Consider the following 15,377-nt stretch of genomic DNA (forward strand, 5'->3'; position numbering starts at 1 on the left):
AAAGATTATTCTAACCTGTCACAGGCCCCCAAAGCAACTCTGTTCCCCCAGATTTAAATTGTAACTTTGCCAAAAAAAAATCCAAATAAGTGACTAAAACTGTTATTTGCATCTTTGTATGTATTTATTACTTGACGTAATAAAGCTTATTTTCATTAACAATTTGGTACTGTTAAGCAGCAGAGGCCCAATTACTCAAAAGCATTAAAGTGTAGAATTATTGGAACGTCTGAGAGATCCTTCAGGAAATCCAACACAGGAACTTAGTGATGTGGAAGCATAAAGGATAAAAATAAGGTAAGCAAGCATGATGGGGGAATTGCCCCTTACACCATTCTGAACATGCAATATTCAGTGACATCATTCTCTGACTAGGCCCATTGAGCTCAATGAACTTGGTCTATAAAAGAGCTTTCCAAACTGTGTCACAACACGTTAGTGTGTTGGCTGCAAAGTGTAGGTGTGCTGCACGAATGCTCTTATAAGGGGTTAGTTTGGTTGTCGGTTTGCTAGTAAAACTGAATTACTCTGTCGTGAAATATGCATGTCTAACAAGTGTGTCACCAACATGCAGTTTGAAAAGCTCTGGTCTATGACATAGTTGGTGATCAGCCAGTACTATACTACCCATGCATTCCCGTTTCCCTCCAAATCCACTTTCCAGCAGTGTCAACTGTTGCTTCAAAGAGATGGAGGCTTCTGCTGGTGGGTGTTAAACCTTCCTGATTGACCACCTGTACCTGGCCAGAGTGTATGCAATCACCCAAAAACTCAGAGGAATGCTGGAAGGAGTGGCAGATGCCACCTTGACACCTTCACTTGAGCTGAGAAGCCTTAGTAGAGCAGGCTTTCATTATACATTATATAGAGCAGAGGTGGAAAATTTGGGACCCTCCAGCTATCAGACTACATTTCCCTTCACCCTTTTCCATTGGACCTTGATGAACAGGGCTGATTGGAGCCCAACAAAATATGGAGGGCTACATCCTTGCCTTAGAGGGTTCCACTGGCCCCATAAAGTGCCACCACCATTTGCCAGGAGAGGGAGTTGTTGCTCTGTTCTCTGCTGTGTTTAGGACATCAGTTAGCCAGAGAGCTTCAAGTTCAGCAGCAGGTGACAAAAAGGGACCACTGTTCTAGCATGTCCCTATAATGAAGTATCATTCCAGCTTGGTTGAAAGCAACTTTCAGCTTGAGGTTTTTGGTTTGTTTGTTTGTTTGTTTCAGCATCCATACTTGCTTGTTCCATTACAGCTTTGTCTCTGCCACAGAGAGGACCCACTGGACATCCACTCCAGCACTGTTGAGGCAAAGCAGTACATTTATGGATGGGGAACATATATGACCTTCCAGATGTTGTCAAACTCTCTTCAGCCTCTTTCAACAAGGCCAATGATTGGGGTTGATGGGGAAAGAAGTCCAGAAACAACTAGAGCGCAACAGGATCTCAATCCCTGCTGTAGTGCTTGAGATATTCTGCAGGCGGCAAAGTAAGCAATTTGGCTAATTCTGGGATAAGCCACTCTTTTTCAACTTTGGGTTCTCAGCTGTTGTTGAACTACAACTTCCATCATCCCTGATCATTGGCTAAGATGGCTGGAATGATGGGAAAATTGGGGGTCCCAACACACATACACATGAGGACTCAAGGTTGAAGAACTCAGGGTTAGACACCATATACTTGGTGGCTTTGTCATGCTGCTCTAGTTTTATGGGGTCTGCTTGGGTGCCATGCACTTCTCATTTTGCATGCATTGTGCCAAATTCTGACAATTCTGGGAACATGCCACACCTACTGCTTCATGGCTGCAGAGTAGAGTGGCCAGCACATACCTGACCTATTTTGGGTAATGACCTGACAGAGGCTAGGGCAGGACTTGCAGCTAAACGCTGCTTGTCCATGACCACAAAACCACTGATGTGATTACTGAAAGGCACCTGGGCACCAATTCCTGAAAGTGTGGACAGGAAGTCGCCCTACTCATGGGGCATCCATCTGGGTTCCATCTGGAACATGTTTGATGCAGTAACTTCTTAAGGGGGAGGCAAGATTGGTTTGTAGGCTCAATTGCTGGTTACCGCAAAGGTAGAAAAGCTCTTTTCCATCTGAAACGATGGAATGAGAAACATCTACAAATATCACAGTGTACCATCACTTGCATTTTTGCCTCTGAAATGCAGGCAGTTTTTCTCACAATTCTAAAAAACCACAACCACGCAAGTGTCACCTTCCCATGCACACCAAATCAGATGAGTTTTTAAAGAACAAAACAAAACCCACAAATGCCCGATCCTGTTTATTTGTCCTCTAATGCTTGCATTTCTTTCAAATGCCTTTTCCTTTCAAGATTTTCCTTTGCTCGCCGCCTCTTCTCTTGCTTTTTCTTCTGAAATTCCTGTTTTTCCTTAACAACGTCACTGGTTTCACCTTTGTAGAAAACATCCACTTTCTCCTGGAGGATCTCTCTAGCCTTTTTGCGGTTCTGCTCTAGTGATCTTGTCTGATGGCACTAGAACGGGGGCGTGGAGAAAAAATAATTTGCTTAGGGGATTGGAGCCAGCCCTATCCTGAAAGTTAGAAATACTTTTGCAGGCTTGGTGATACAGAACTGCTTTGTCTGGTAAAGAGAGTTCTTGGAGAAGGAAGCAGAGGAAAAGACTGGGAGAGGCACAAAAGGGCTGTAGAAGCTTGAAGAAGGATTTATGGAGCCATCCATATGTGGCTATAGGATGCTGGAAAGTGGCAGAAGTCTTGTAGATGAGTGGAAAGAAAGGCAAGGGCTGGAGACATAAAGGCAGCACAATGGACCAAGCCTCACTCACTGTTCTCCATGTTTATGCAATTTTGGCAGCTCTTGAGGGTGGGGGAGATGTAAACCATTAAAATAAGCTAGGATTGTGATGCGGCCACTGCCCCACAAGTGCAAGCCGGAGGATGGGGCTGCTTAGCTCCTTTCTCTCTGGTGCCGCAAGGCGCCAGGATGAAATCACCTCAGTGTTTTCACCCCATCTTGCAGCGCTGTGGTAGGAAGCAGGGTTTTGAACATTGCGATGTATTGCCAGATCGCAATGTATGCCTGGTGATACATTGCAGTGTTGAAAACCTGACATTGCCCACCCCTACTCTATTGATGAAATGGCAGTTCAGTCTCCGCCTGCTGAAAGGGTGCCTTTGTCATCTGTTTCCTACCCCTCAGAATCATGATTTCAATAACTACCTATAGACTCTTTATGGATGCACCACATGCCCACAATTCCTTTGGAGTAGACTCCCAAAATGGATTTTCTCATGAATCTGACTGGAGATAGTGCTCACCAGATGTTTCGGATTACATTTCCCAGGATCGCTGCAACATCACTGTCAAGGAAGACTGCTTTAAGGTTATTTCTACAATCAAGTGATGTACAAATTTTAGCTATCCCTGCTCTACCCATTCTAGCTGATGTGACCTGGATGCTACATATGGGGGTTCTCTGGAATGTGAAGAACACACACCTCGGCCTTATTGGCCCATATGCCTATCCAATAGTATAGTTTTTTTGTGGTATGAAAACTTCCTGGCTGATCACCAGAACATGACTCTTACTGCAGTGGACAAGCTTTTTATAAACCTCTGTTGTACTAAACACTGTATTACATGAAGCAGAAAACTAGTAAAACTTGCCACAGAAGCAGACATGGAGCAAAGTCAAGCGACTCACCTTGACTACAATTCCTGAAGGAAGATGTTTCAGGACCACACAGTTACTGGTTTTATTGGTTGCTTGGCCTCCGGGTCCAGAGCCACGGACAAACTGCTCTTCTAGGTCAGCATCGTGTAGAGGAAGGACGTCTCTGAAGCTCTTCTTTCCCACTTCAAGGAGCAAAGGTCTGGGCCACCAAGGCATTAAAAAACGTGGCTTCCACCAAAGCCTTGATGCCAGAGGGAAGCCACTTAGTCCATTCAATGTGTTTGTCAAGAGTGGTAAACTTGAGGGAGGCATAGAAAGCTCTAGAGATGAGGACTTCTAATTTAAACAATAGGAGAGAAGCCAAGAAAATACTCATAAGTAACAGTCAATATATCTGGCCCTAACATTCAGTGGAACATAGGAAGAAGCATTTTACTGAGTGAGACCATTGGTCTATCTAGCTCAGTACTGTCTTCACTGACTGGCAGAGGCTCTCCATGATTTCAGGCAGGGTTCTTGCCCAGCCCTATCTGAAGCTGCCAGGGATTGACCCTGTGACCATGAGGGCACAAAGCATTTGCTTACTATTGAGCCACAGCCTTTTGTACACATGCACTTTATGGTGCTGTGCTTTTGGTGGTGGTGGTGGAGGATGGGACCCATTTTTTAAATTTTTCTCAGACTACACCACTGCAGTGTGGAATGCAAGCTGTCTGTTTTCATTGATTCTGCTGACTTCACATTACATTCCAGGGTAGCAGGAGAGGACTTACTGTCAAAAGAAATGATATCCTGTCTGGTGATTTAATCCCACCTATGACACCACACAACACCAACATCTCATATTATGTGGGTAGGGCTGTAATATGGTTGCTATCCTCCCTTTGAGCCTTCTCCACCCCTGAACACTCTCCCCCTCCCAGTCCCCAAACTGAAATATCACCTTGTTACTAAACAGTACAGGGTGATTTTCCAACTCCTGGCTGAAGTTAATCTTTTCATGGAAAAAAGAGAGGAGTAAAAAAAAAACCTGGCCACAGTCTTTCTGTTACTCAGACAAGTGGCAATTAACCTTTCCAGCTTGATGTCTCTTTTTCTGAGAACAAAGCCACTCTATGATTAAGGGAGCAAGACTAACAGCCTGATTCTAACACCTGCCACATCTGAACACTCGCATGGCGACTGTGCAAGATCACAAATCATGGAATGTGGCCTCAGAAGTATTTATCCACAGGTACCCAGATCTTTACACGATCAAATTGAAAAGGCTTCAGGGTCAAGATAATGCTGCTACACACACATTATTAGGAATCTTTTGCTTTATTTGAGCGGTTTATCTGACCATCTGTTTTATGTATATTGGACCAATTGTAAATCATTTATTTGCTTAAATTAAAAACAAACTGAGCAACTTCCATTTCTGTAGAGGAAGACCAAACAGGTTTTTGCTCACAGTATCCCTTAGCAATTGCTGATCCAAAGGGTACAGAAAAACCAAATATTTTCAATGAGCCAAAATGCTCACTTGGTGGCACTAGGAACCAAGAGATAGGGGAGGAAGTACGGTAAATGCTTCCTGCAAAACCAGAATTGTAACTATTATAAAATTACAGGGCTATAGAAATCACCACTATCACTACTGATTTGTCTGGACAAATACCAAGCAATAGTCAGAAGTGGAAAACACATCTTCATCCAGAAGAGCACTGATAATACAGATAAGTAGGAGGTCATGCTGCAGCTGCTGGTCACATGTTCCATGATGGCACTGCCCTGGAATGCTTAACCCTGAACTGGTCTGTGGGCAAATAGAGGCGCTTCATTTTGCTAAAATTATTCTAAATATATGCCTTTTGGGTTTCCAGCTTAAATATGTCTGGATTTGGCAAAAGTAATAAAACAGTTTGCAAAGAAAGTGATCAAGCAATGGGAATAAAGCAGCTCTTTGCTCTTCCTTACGACTGCCATGCTGCAACTTGGTCTACAAAGTAACTTTATGTTCCCCGACAATGCAGTGAAAACCTTTGCTAGCACAGTACCCTTCACTGGGGATGCTGGAGAATTCTGACCAAAAAGAAACGGAAGCAGAAATTGCCAATTTGTGTGCCCATCCAGCACACAAATCAATCCAGTGAATATTATCAGTATTCACTGTTGTTGCTGCTTTGACGCCACAAACAATATGCAACTGATTACCGTATATCGCAGCGTATAAGACGACTTTTTAATCCCAAAAAATCTTCTCTGAAGTCGGGGGTCGTCTTATACGCCGGCAACATCCGCCCCGCCACTGGCTGAGTGTGTGCGTGCACCGTCTCAGCCGCCATGGAGCCTCTCCCCACCGCTCCAGCCGCCGCTGCCGCTGCCTCAGCCGCCATGGAGGCAAGCGCGGAGGGCTCCTGTATGGCGAGGGGGAGGCTCTCCCCGCCGCTCCAGCCGCTGCTGCCGCCGCCTCAGCAGCCATGGAGGCCGCTGAACGCTTGGCCGGCAAGCGCGGAGATCTCCTGTGTGGCGCGGGGGACGCTCTCCCCGCCGCTCCAGCCGCCGCCACCACCTCAGCCACCATGGAGCCCGGGCTGGGTGAGTATACCCCAAACTCTGTTTTTTCACATAAAAAGTTGGGGGGTCGTCTTATACGCCAAGTCGCCTTATACGCCGCGATATACGGTACTCCCCTCTCCATTTGCATGGATATGTAACTTACATAATCAATTACAGTTACAGGTGGGTAGCCGTGTTGGTCTTTCATAGTCAAAACAAAATAAAAATTTCTTTCCAGTAGCACCTTAGAGACCAACTAAGTTTGTTCTTGGTATGAGCTTTCGTGTGCATGCACACTTCTAATCAATTACGTAAGTTATGTAATTTTGCTACAGTGGACAGCAAGATGAATAATGTGGGTTTTGGTGGAAGATAAGTTGCAGTGCAACAGAAACAGTGCTGCTTGCAATGAATACAGGGTGAAATAGAAAACAATGCCTTACAGCTCTACCATACAGATTTCTTGGACTACAACTCCCATTAGACTGAGCCAGGTGATGGTGGTGAATGTAGTTTGTAACATCTGAAAAGCACTATGATGGCAAAGGCTACCTATACAAGTTGAATACTGCAATCTTCTTGTGCTTAGGTCCTGCATGTGGGTTTGTCACTGTGAGAAGCTGCTGGATTAGATGGGGCACTGGCCTGATCCAACAGGCTCCTCTTATGTTCTTATTCTGTTGTCCAGTCCCTCCCATGTCTATTGTAATAAATAATATGACAGGCAGGTGAGGGAGTGCATAACAAGAACAGAAAGGAGAGAGCAGGAGATCATATTGCTTTTTCATCTCTCAGTGCATTTGGAAATTTAAATACATAGTGCAGGTTTCTTCCTCCTCTTACCATCCACAGTATTAAATTAATAGGGCAACTAATCCCAGTAACTTTAAACTGAATTTCAGGATACTTCCAAGAAATATGTAGTGGGTGGAAGAAAGGAAAGCTTAGCAAAAAATGGAATATAGTTGATTAAGCTTTTTTAAAAAGAAGTGTGCATGCACATGAAAGCTCATACCAAGAACAAACTTAGTTGGTTAAGGTGCTACTGGAAGGATTTTTTAAAATTTGTTTCGACTATGGCAGACCAACATCTGTAACTAAGCCAAAATAGGTTGCTAAAGTCAAACAATGGAATAATGAGATCTGATAAATAATGGTGCTGAGTTTTTAAAATAAATACTGTATGTATCTTCTAGTTTAAGTGCTCAAAGCCATGCCAGCAGCAGTTTTCAAGGTAAAAGCCAGAAGACAATTAAAAAACGTTAAAGTACACCTCCCTTCTAAGGTTTTATTGATGCCAGCATCTGTTAATGATATTCTGCTCTCTCTTGCCTCCAAGATACCAACAGAGCATTTGGAGGTAACCATTCCAGAGCAACACCATCATAGAACAGAATGTGTCCACCAGTCACAAAACAAACTCCAGCCTCTCTGTTCAAGAAATGTGGTCTTCCAGATGATGATGATGCATGCGACTTAAAAAAATTAAAAGTAAAAAATAAATAAAATGAAGCAATGAACAAAACATATCCCCTCAAGCATTTTGTTTGAAATGAAGTACACTGTTTTGAAGACACCTTCCCCATTGCTCATCTTCCCACCCACCCACCCCATTTCACTCTGCACTGAAGTCACAATCCACTGCTGGCAACATTAGTTGCCAGGGGTAAAGGCTGCATCAGGATTTCCTCTGTAGGAAGACTGCAAGGCATTGCAACCAAGTGCTAGATTAAACACAGGTTGGCCACCATTCATCATGGCAAGAGTGAGTAGATGTTGCTATACTTTTGTGTCTGGGTTTTCAAAACGAGGCAGGGCTCTGCAAGCATCTGGGCAGCTGCCAGGGGAAAATACAAACTTGTTTGCTGACCCTTCCAGCCTAATGGTGGTCTAGCAGCCCAATTGCTCTCAGTCTCCCTGGATGTCCTGGTGACATGGTTTCCATGGTGCAAGTCTAAGGCAGCTGCCAATTTTAAGGGTTTGGTTTCAAAGTCAAAAGGTAACAGGCATCCTGCCTGTCATGTTCCTGCCTCTGTTGTATAAGTGGAAGACTCCAGGTTACATGCTGTAGGTGCAACAAAAAGACTCCTGGGCTCTATTCCTAACACTGGATGTACCTGAGCAGCAAGACTCTGGGTTGCAATCACAGCTCCACATCTGAGGTGAGGATGCAGCAGAACTTCTATATTCCATCCTTGACACACAAGGGAGACAGGGCAGGACTCCTGTTTTTGTGGGCTGGGAGGTGGTCAGTACTCCTGGGGCTTAAAGGTGATTGCAGGGTAAGAGAAGGATTCATTGACTTTGGCTTTGCAGTTTTTGTGGGGAAAATAGAAAAGCTCTTCGTTTTGGAGATGAGGGTGGGAAGGGGGAGAAAGAATGCTGAGCACTGGCTTTACAAATGATGCAGTGTGGAGGAAAGGCTCCTGGGTCTCTCCTGGCTGTGGATTGTGCTGGGCACAGAAAGAGAGGAGTCTTTTTTGGAGGGGAGTGATGAGAAGTTTGAGAGCCAGGTGGTGCAGTGGTTGGAGCAGACTTTCTCAATCTCTGGTCCAGACGTGGTTGGACTACAACTCTCATCATTCCAGACTGATGGCCCTTCTCATTAGGGATGATGGGAATTGTAACCCAACAACATCTGGGGACCCAAGATCGAGAAAGTCTGGGTTAGTGTGTCAGACGAGGACCTCACAGGCATAACACCCACTCAACCATGAAGCTCCCTGAATGATCTTGGGCCAGTCACTGACTCTCAACCTAACCTACCTCACAGGCTTGTTCTGGTGATTAAAGGAAGGGGGAAGAATAGTGTGCTCGTCACGTTGAGCTCCATGAACAAAATGGGTGGGAAATAAATGCAAAAAAATACATGAATAAGGTTAGGGCACCTGGGTCGTCCTTGGTGAAGGGCTGCTGGATTCCGGTTTTGTAGGTCAAGGGAGGTTTGGGGATGGGGGCGCAGGACTCCTGGGTTTCTTCTCCAACTGAGCGAACGGCCTCTCAATCGATGGCCGAGGTGGGGACCGAGAACCCCTGCACGTTGCACTTCCACCTAGGTCGGAGGAAAAGCAGAAAACCGCTCTCCTAACATCTCTTACCTACTGCGGGACGGGTCAGCTCGCCTGAGACAACAGAAGGCCCCGCCGACAGCCTGTCTGCGCATGCGCCGCCATGTATTTACTTCACTGACCCTGAGGAAGAGAAAAAAGAGCGCCCCCACCCGCCACTCCATGAAGGTTCCACTCCAATAGGGGGCGGCGGAAAGCCAATCACAGAGCACGACCCGTTACGCGACGGGCCTTTCTCCTTGCCACCGCGCTATCGTAGCCTGGAGTAAGCCGAGCTGCGCGAGCCCGCTGCCCGGCACAGCCCAATGGCCGCGAAGCTCCCATCCACGCCCCTCCCCTCGCGCATAACCTTGCCCCTCCGCTCCCGCCCCCGTTGTTGGGTAGCCAATCGCATCCCGCGTCCCACCCCGGCGCGCGGCTCAGAGCAGCCAATAACCGCCCGGGTGAAGCCGCCTCGCGAGCCTCTTGCGTCTGCTTTGAAAAAGCTTCGAATCTCAACCGCCAACCCTGAGGGGAGGGGGGGATAGAGGAGCCCGCTTCGTTCGCGGTTGTTTACAGCCTGACCTCTCTCTTTCTGAGGCGGGGGAAGGAAAAACGCGGGTGCCGCTGTTTTTCTTCCTCCCCCACCCCTCGATTAGGCCAGCGATTCGAAATGCAGGTAAGCGACCGGATGTTTCTGGAATATAACGGCTGTTCGCCTTTTGACGAGGGCAGGTTTGGCTAGGGCAGGGGTCAGCAACCTTCGGCTCTCCAGATGTTTCGGACTACAATTCCCATCATCCCTGACCACTGGTCCTGTTAGCTAGGGATCATGGGAGTTGTAGGCCAAAACATCTGGAGAGCCGAAGGTTGCCTATGCCTGGGCTAGGGCCTCTGTGCCTCCCTTCCACCTTCTCACAAGCCCTCGGGCTGCAGAGCGGCGCTCCTGTTACCCAATCAACGGCTGGCCTCACTCGTCAACATTCCAGAGCCAACCAATCAGGACGCAGGAAGGTTGGGCTGCAGAATGGGAGACAATATATATACTGTACAGTATATATATTCGCGAAGTGGGTCTCACGGAAGCCTCGGGGCGACGGAGGCGTGCGCGTGTAATATGAAGAGTGAGGCGGCCTGGGTTTGAATCTTCTCTCCTCTCAGCCTCCGACTCTAGCTGGGTGAATTCGAGCCAGTTGCCTCTCAGCATTGCCTGCCTCGCAGGGTTCTTTAGAGGAGGGTCAAAGGGAAAATAAACAACTTTACGGAAAAGGGGGGGCGGGATTCAACTCCTGAGCTCTTTGATGAGAGGATATGTGATTTTAATAATAATTTTTAAAAAATATAGTGTAGATGTAGAGGAAGGTTGTTTTTTAAGTGCTCCTATTTTTGTTTTCATGTTTTCTAGTTCTTTATCTTATATAAGATCATCCCTATATGCTATATTGTAACTAAGCCGAAAGTGTGTATACAGTAATAAGTGAAACGATAATTTATTCTTATGTTTGTCCCTGCTTCCGTTTCCCACTGCCTTCCCCCTTTTGCTTCTGATATCTATTTTTATATGATAAACCCTTTTGGGGTTGGAAATAGTGATGACTGTTCTTTCTATGGTGCCCTGTATCTGGGTGACAGTATATACATATTAAATATAAGTTGCTTGCATTAGAGCCAGTAGAGGGGAAAGGGCGAGATAAGATGGAAGCAGCAGTAATTATAAAATGCCTCAAACGTGATGTGATAGTTAAAAACAATAACCTTTGTGAGTAGGGACATGTGTTCTTTTAATAAATTAATTTAAAGACAGAAGGGGGGAGTGGAAGTAAAAAAGCAGCGTGGTAGTTAAAAATGCATTTATTGAAGGATCAGTAGGGTCTGAAATGCACTAGATCAATAAATACAATAAGGATTTTAAAAAATAAGGATTGAAGGAAGAGCAAAGTACTGATACTGGGGGAATGTTAAAAGAGCATGTTTAATCATAACAAAATAAAAAAAAAAAACCTTCCAGTAGCACCTAAGAGACCAACTAAGTTTGTTCTTGGTATGAGCTTTTGTGTGCATGCACACTTCATCATACTTCAACTGCTTTAGATTTTTCAGAGCACTTCATGTAGATTGTATCTTACCCTATGCAATAGGAGTGGTGGAATTGGGGGGCCTATAAGATTTTTATTGAACTTTAGATTTCATCAGCCGCAGCCAGCATAGCCAATGGTCAGGGATGATGAGACTTGTAGTTTAACTAATGTATGGAAGCCAGTCCAGTGCTTTTTTCTGGGGCTAAATGGTACACAGTACCAGCACCTTTTTTCTAGAAGAAAAGCACTGGCAGCCACAACTACCTTATAAGGAAGACTAATACCTGTACTTTTCTCTCCATATTGTAAATGGGAATCTGTGAGCAAGAGCTTTACCAAAGGCCATTTGTAATGGCTGAGGGGAAGGTTGAACAGGGACCTTTCTTCCATGTGTGCAGTTTCATGGTTGATTCAGAAGTTGGCTGCTCTGAAATCAATGGAATTTGCTCCCAAATCTGTATGAATTGGATTGCAGGCTCAATTTCTAACTGCTGTTATACACTCAAGCCACTTTCAGAAAACCTGCTCTGCTCATATGCCTTTAACAGCTTTCTCACTGGTAGAAATTAAGCAGGTAAAGATTTTGCTGTTGGCATGATGGAAGAAAAACAACTTTGTCTAGCTTCCATCTGTTAAGTCTTTCCGTGTATCTTTTGCAGGTAAATAATTGAAGGCAAAACACCATTGTTCTCCCCCTCTTCTGCCAGTGCTTACCACAAAATTTATTTTATTATTTATTAATTACATTTCTATTCCATTTTTCTCCAAGGAGCTCAAGGCAACATACAAGGTTCCCTCACTCCATTTTATCCTTTCAACAACCCCGTGAGGTAAGTTAGGCTAAGAGAGTGACTAGCCCAAGGTCACCCAGCAAGCTTAATCACTAACTGGATATTTCAGTGTGATTCCCATCAGTCTTAGTGATATCCTAACCCCTTCACCAACTGGATGTGATGGTTGGTGATAGCTAGGAAATCTGGAAGAAGGTGAAAGAATGACAATTAAATCTTAGTGTAAATTAAACAGATGGCAACAACACATATGAGAGAATACCTGATCCTAACTGCTTTGTTCAGAACTAAGGCTGCAGCCCTAAGTCCCATTGCACTCATTAGGACTTTCTTCTGAGTATGCCTGCATTGGCTGGTATCGTAACTCCTTCAAAGTTCACTAAGGGTTATTTCCAAGTAATCATGAATGGCACAGATTTGTAGGGCTTGAACCCAGTTTTTAGATTTTTATTTTATTGATTCATCTAATATTTAAATTTGCAGGTGTGTGCATTTATTTCTGAACCAGTAAACATACTTACTTTGATTTTAAATATTGCAAGCATTGTAGCAAATATCATCTTTGTAAAGGCATTCCTCCTGTGTGAGAGAGAAGAGAATGCCACTTTAACCACGGTACTTGCCATTTGCAGTTTTTATAACCACATGTATTAAGAAAAAAAAAATTATCAAAAAAATCTGCCCAATGAATTGGGGACCCCTATTTAGTCAATTAAGGTTTTTTCAAAATGAGTTAAATTACCGTATTTTCTGGCATATAAGACGACCCCCGACTTTTGAGAAGATTTTCTTGGATTAAAAAGTAGTCTTATATGCCAGAATATACAGTAACTAATCAATTGATTAAATGTGACAGCTGAACCTGTTGAATTTCTGCCTACCTAATTTGTTGGAGGTCCCGAGCCACAAGGATGCTAGGTTGGCTTCAACTAGGGCCAGGGCCTTCTCAGTACTGGCCCCGACTTGGTGGAACAGTGGCACAAGAGACCAGGGCCCTGCGGGATTTGGCATCTTTCTGCAGGGCCTGCAAGACGGAGCTGTTCCACCTAGCCTTTGGGTTGGTTTCAGTTTAACCCTGATGTTTCGTTCTTTTGGGGTGATTGGTGGGCTACTTAAAAATGAAGTTTAGATTTAGTTTTAAATTGTATTTTAATTTGTATTTTAATGAACTGGTTTATGTTTTTGTTGTGATTTTATTGGTGTTAGCCGCCCTGAGCCCGGTTTGGCGGGGAAGGGCGGGGTATAAAAAATATTATTATTATTATTATTATTATTATTACCATACAGCAAGGGGTGGCTCCATGTTTCAGGAAACCATTGGGCTCAGGATATGAGTGGGCCTTTTTCATTTTCTCAAACCACATCCCTCCTTCAATGTTGTCTAATGTTGCAACCCCATATTGTTAGTCAGTTTTTTAGGGCTTTAAAAATCAATGCAAGTAACTTGAGGTATGCCTAGGAGACAATTGGCAACCAGTTTACGATTTGCTTTTATTCAGTATTTTAATTTCTTAGCTAATCTTACATTCAACTATCATTGCATTGGTTTAGCTAGATTTTTGAAGGGAAATGTTATGTTTGTAGTGCTGTGAGAAACTGAGGATGTAGCACAAATAATTAATGCATACAGAATTGAGGAAGGGAAGAAGTAGGTCAGCCATTCTGTACTGGAAAATTGTTAATTCCTGCTTTCTCAGTGTGGTCTCTTAACCTCTTAACCTCTAAGGATTCCTCCTTGTTGATGTGGCATTCATATATTTAGCTACATTGGTAGATTGATGGAAATGACAGGGAATTTGGTTAGAATGTTGTGGATATCTGTGATGGGTAGAATTGTTTTATTGTGCTTAGAAAACGTTTGTTTAAATAAATGATTTTCCCGGGAGATGTTGGCTGGTCATGAGAATATAGCAGGGGCTGATGTCCATGTGGTGTAGTAGGAAGAGTGGATCAGGCTCAAATCAAAATAGAGCAATTAACTATTTTAGAGGACTTTCTATAACTGTTTCTTAGCTTCATCTGTGACATGGGGACTATTTAGCTGAATTGCTGAAGTCACTCTTTTTGATGAAGACAATCAGCTACTCAGTTTTGACTGGTGTGTGTAGGAAAATGTGGAACAATTGCTTGCGTTCAGCCAAGTAACAACTTGGTTTCTGTAGCTTTGAAGATATTGGTTTCAAGCTTAGATTCTGAAAGCACCTTAATGAAGTTTGACTGCTAAATAGTTGCCATGATTTTAAACCCTGAATGTTGATGTACTTGTACCTTCTTTTCCTTCCTTCCTTCCTTTTGAAGTGGGTGTGTCATGTATTTTTCTTTTTCTTTTTGAAAGGATAACCACATGCTTTGCAAGCATGAGATATGGAAAACTTGGGCTTGGTGAAAATTGAGCAAGAGGCTGCTTCTGTAGACACCAATACCAGAGATGATCAGAACTCTGTTGGCTGTGATGTCAGTAATAACAGGTAAATGTGATAGGCTGATTCCCCCCCCCCCCAATAGAGTAGAAAGGCACTCTAGCATAAACAGTCATTTCAGCAAAAAGTACAGCACTCAGTGCAACTTAATATATTTTTCTGGGTATAAGATGATATTTTTGTTTAAAAAATTAGTCAAAAATTGGGGGTCATCTTATACACGGCTGGTGAATGCACAGGAGTTTAAAAAAAGCACCACTTACCTTCCTGTAGCTGCCATGAAGAAGCTGCTGGAACCACCAATCATTTCACTTAACCTCTTCTGCCAACCAGTGCATGCACCTCAGCTAACCATTACTGCCACTGCTGATGTTTAAATATACGGTCCTCAGTTGTGTAGGTAGGCGGGGGGGGCACTGGGCGTACCTGGGCCTCAGGGTGAAACTGTCAGTCCCGTGTGCCCGGCTTAACAACTTTGAATATTTAATAAAATATCAAAGTTGTTTGGTTTGATGTTTAAAATATTGATTTCTTAATTTTGGGTTCAAAAAAGTAGGGGTCATCTTATGCATGAGGGCATATTTATACTCAGAAAAATACCGAATGTGTCAGTCATCAAGAAAAAGTCATCTGGTATGGAGGCTGATCTTGGAGGCAGGTTGCATATTTTTGTTAAAATATCAGCATTTATATTTGAGTTCCTTAAGAACACTCAAGTGGATGCTATCCAGGCCTGGTAAATTATCAATTCTTAAATTGGCCAGTAAGGCCTAAAACTCACATCTCTTGTCACCACTATTTGCCCTATATTTTCCATTGTGAAGAATT

At 43.9% G+C, this 15,377-nt stretch overlaps 2 protein-coding genes across 11 annotated transcripts in view; one reads left to right on the forward strand and one right to left on the reverse strand.

The window, feature by feature from the left end:
* Window positions 1-2,284: 2,284 nt before the first annotated feature.
* Window positions 2,285-9,576, reverse strand: C17H12orf65 (chromosome 17 C12orf65 homolog). 3 transcript variants are annotated; one of them, XM_033174745.1, is made up of 3 exons: window positions 9,312-9,576; window positions 3,703-4,008; window positions 2,285-2,510 (listed from the first exon to the last, which is right to left on the reverse strand). In XM_033174745.1, exons 2-3 carry the CDS (start codon window positions 3,982-3,984, stop codon window positions 2,298-2,300), a joined length of 495 nt encoding a protein of 164 aa, XP_033030636.1. In that variant the 5' UTR covers window positions 3,985-4,008; window positions 9,312-9,576; the 3' UTR covers window positions 2,285-2,297. The 3 variants fall into 3 exon arrangements, with proteins under 3 accessions (XP_033030636.1, XP_033030637.1, XP_033030635.1); XM_033174746.1 differs by lacking the exon at window positions 9,312-9,576 and adding an exon at window positions 9,102-9,250; XM_033174744.1 differs by lacking the exon at window positions 9,312-9,576 and adding an exon at window positions 7,744-7,828.
* Window positions 9,577-9,858: 282 nt separating this feature from the next.
* The window catches only part of MPHOSPH9 (M-phase phosphoprotein 9), a 41,207-nt gene continuing 35,688 nt past the window's right edge, over window positions 9,859-15,377 (forward strand). For 3 of the 8 annotated variants that reach the window (XM_033174733.1, XM_033174739.1, XM_033174738.1), the window contains exons 1-3: window positions 9,859-9,939; window positions 12,108-12,168; window positions 14,465-14,597. In XM_033174733.1, the coding sequence (XP_033030624.1) occupies window positions 14,494-14,597 (104 nt within the window). In that variant the 5' untranslated portion in view covers window positions 9,859-9,939; window positions 12,108-12,168; window positions 14,465-14,493. Of the gene's footprint in view, window positions 9,940-10,527; window positions 10,574-12,107; window positions 12,169-14,464; window positions 14,598-15,377 lie in introns of those variants that run through there. The other 5 variants (XM_033174736.1, XM_033174737.1, XM_033174740.1 and 2 more) reach the window with 3 other exon arrangements.

This window comes from Lacerta agilis, chromosome 17 (genome assembly GCF_009819535.1).
Source record: "Lacerta agilis isolate rLacAgi1 chromosome 17, rLacAgi1.pri, whole genome shotgun sequence".
Lineage (NCBI taxonomy): Eukaryota > Metazoa > Chordata > Lepidosauria > Squamata > Lacertidae > Lacerta > Lacerta agilis.

Bases quoted from the DNA above. Each gene is read 5' to 3' on its own strand.
- C17H12orf65 (XM_033174744.1), bottom strand. From the start codon at position 7,827: ATGGGGTGGGTGGGTGGGAAGATGAGCAATGGGGAAGGTGTCTTCAAA. The intron at 4,009-7,743 runs ATATGTTTTGTT...TGTTTAAATTAG, and splicing joins CAAACAAAATGCTTGAGGGG to AAGTCCTCATCTCTAGAGCT. The intron at 2,511-3,702 runs GTGAGTCGCTTG...CCCCCGTTCTAG, and splicing joins CTTCAGGAATTGTAGTCAAG to TGCCATCAGACAAGATCACT.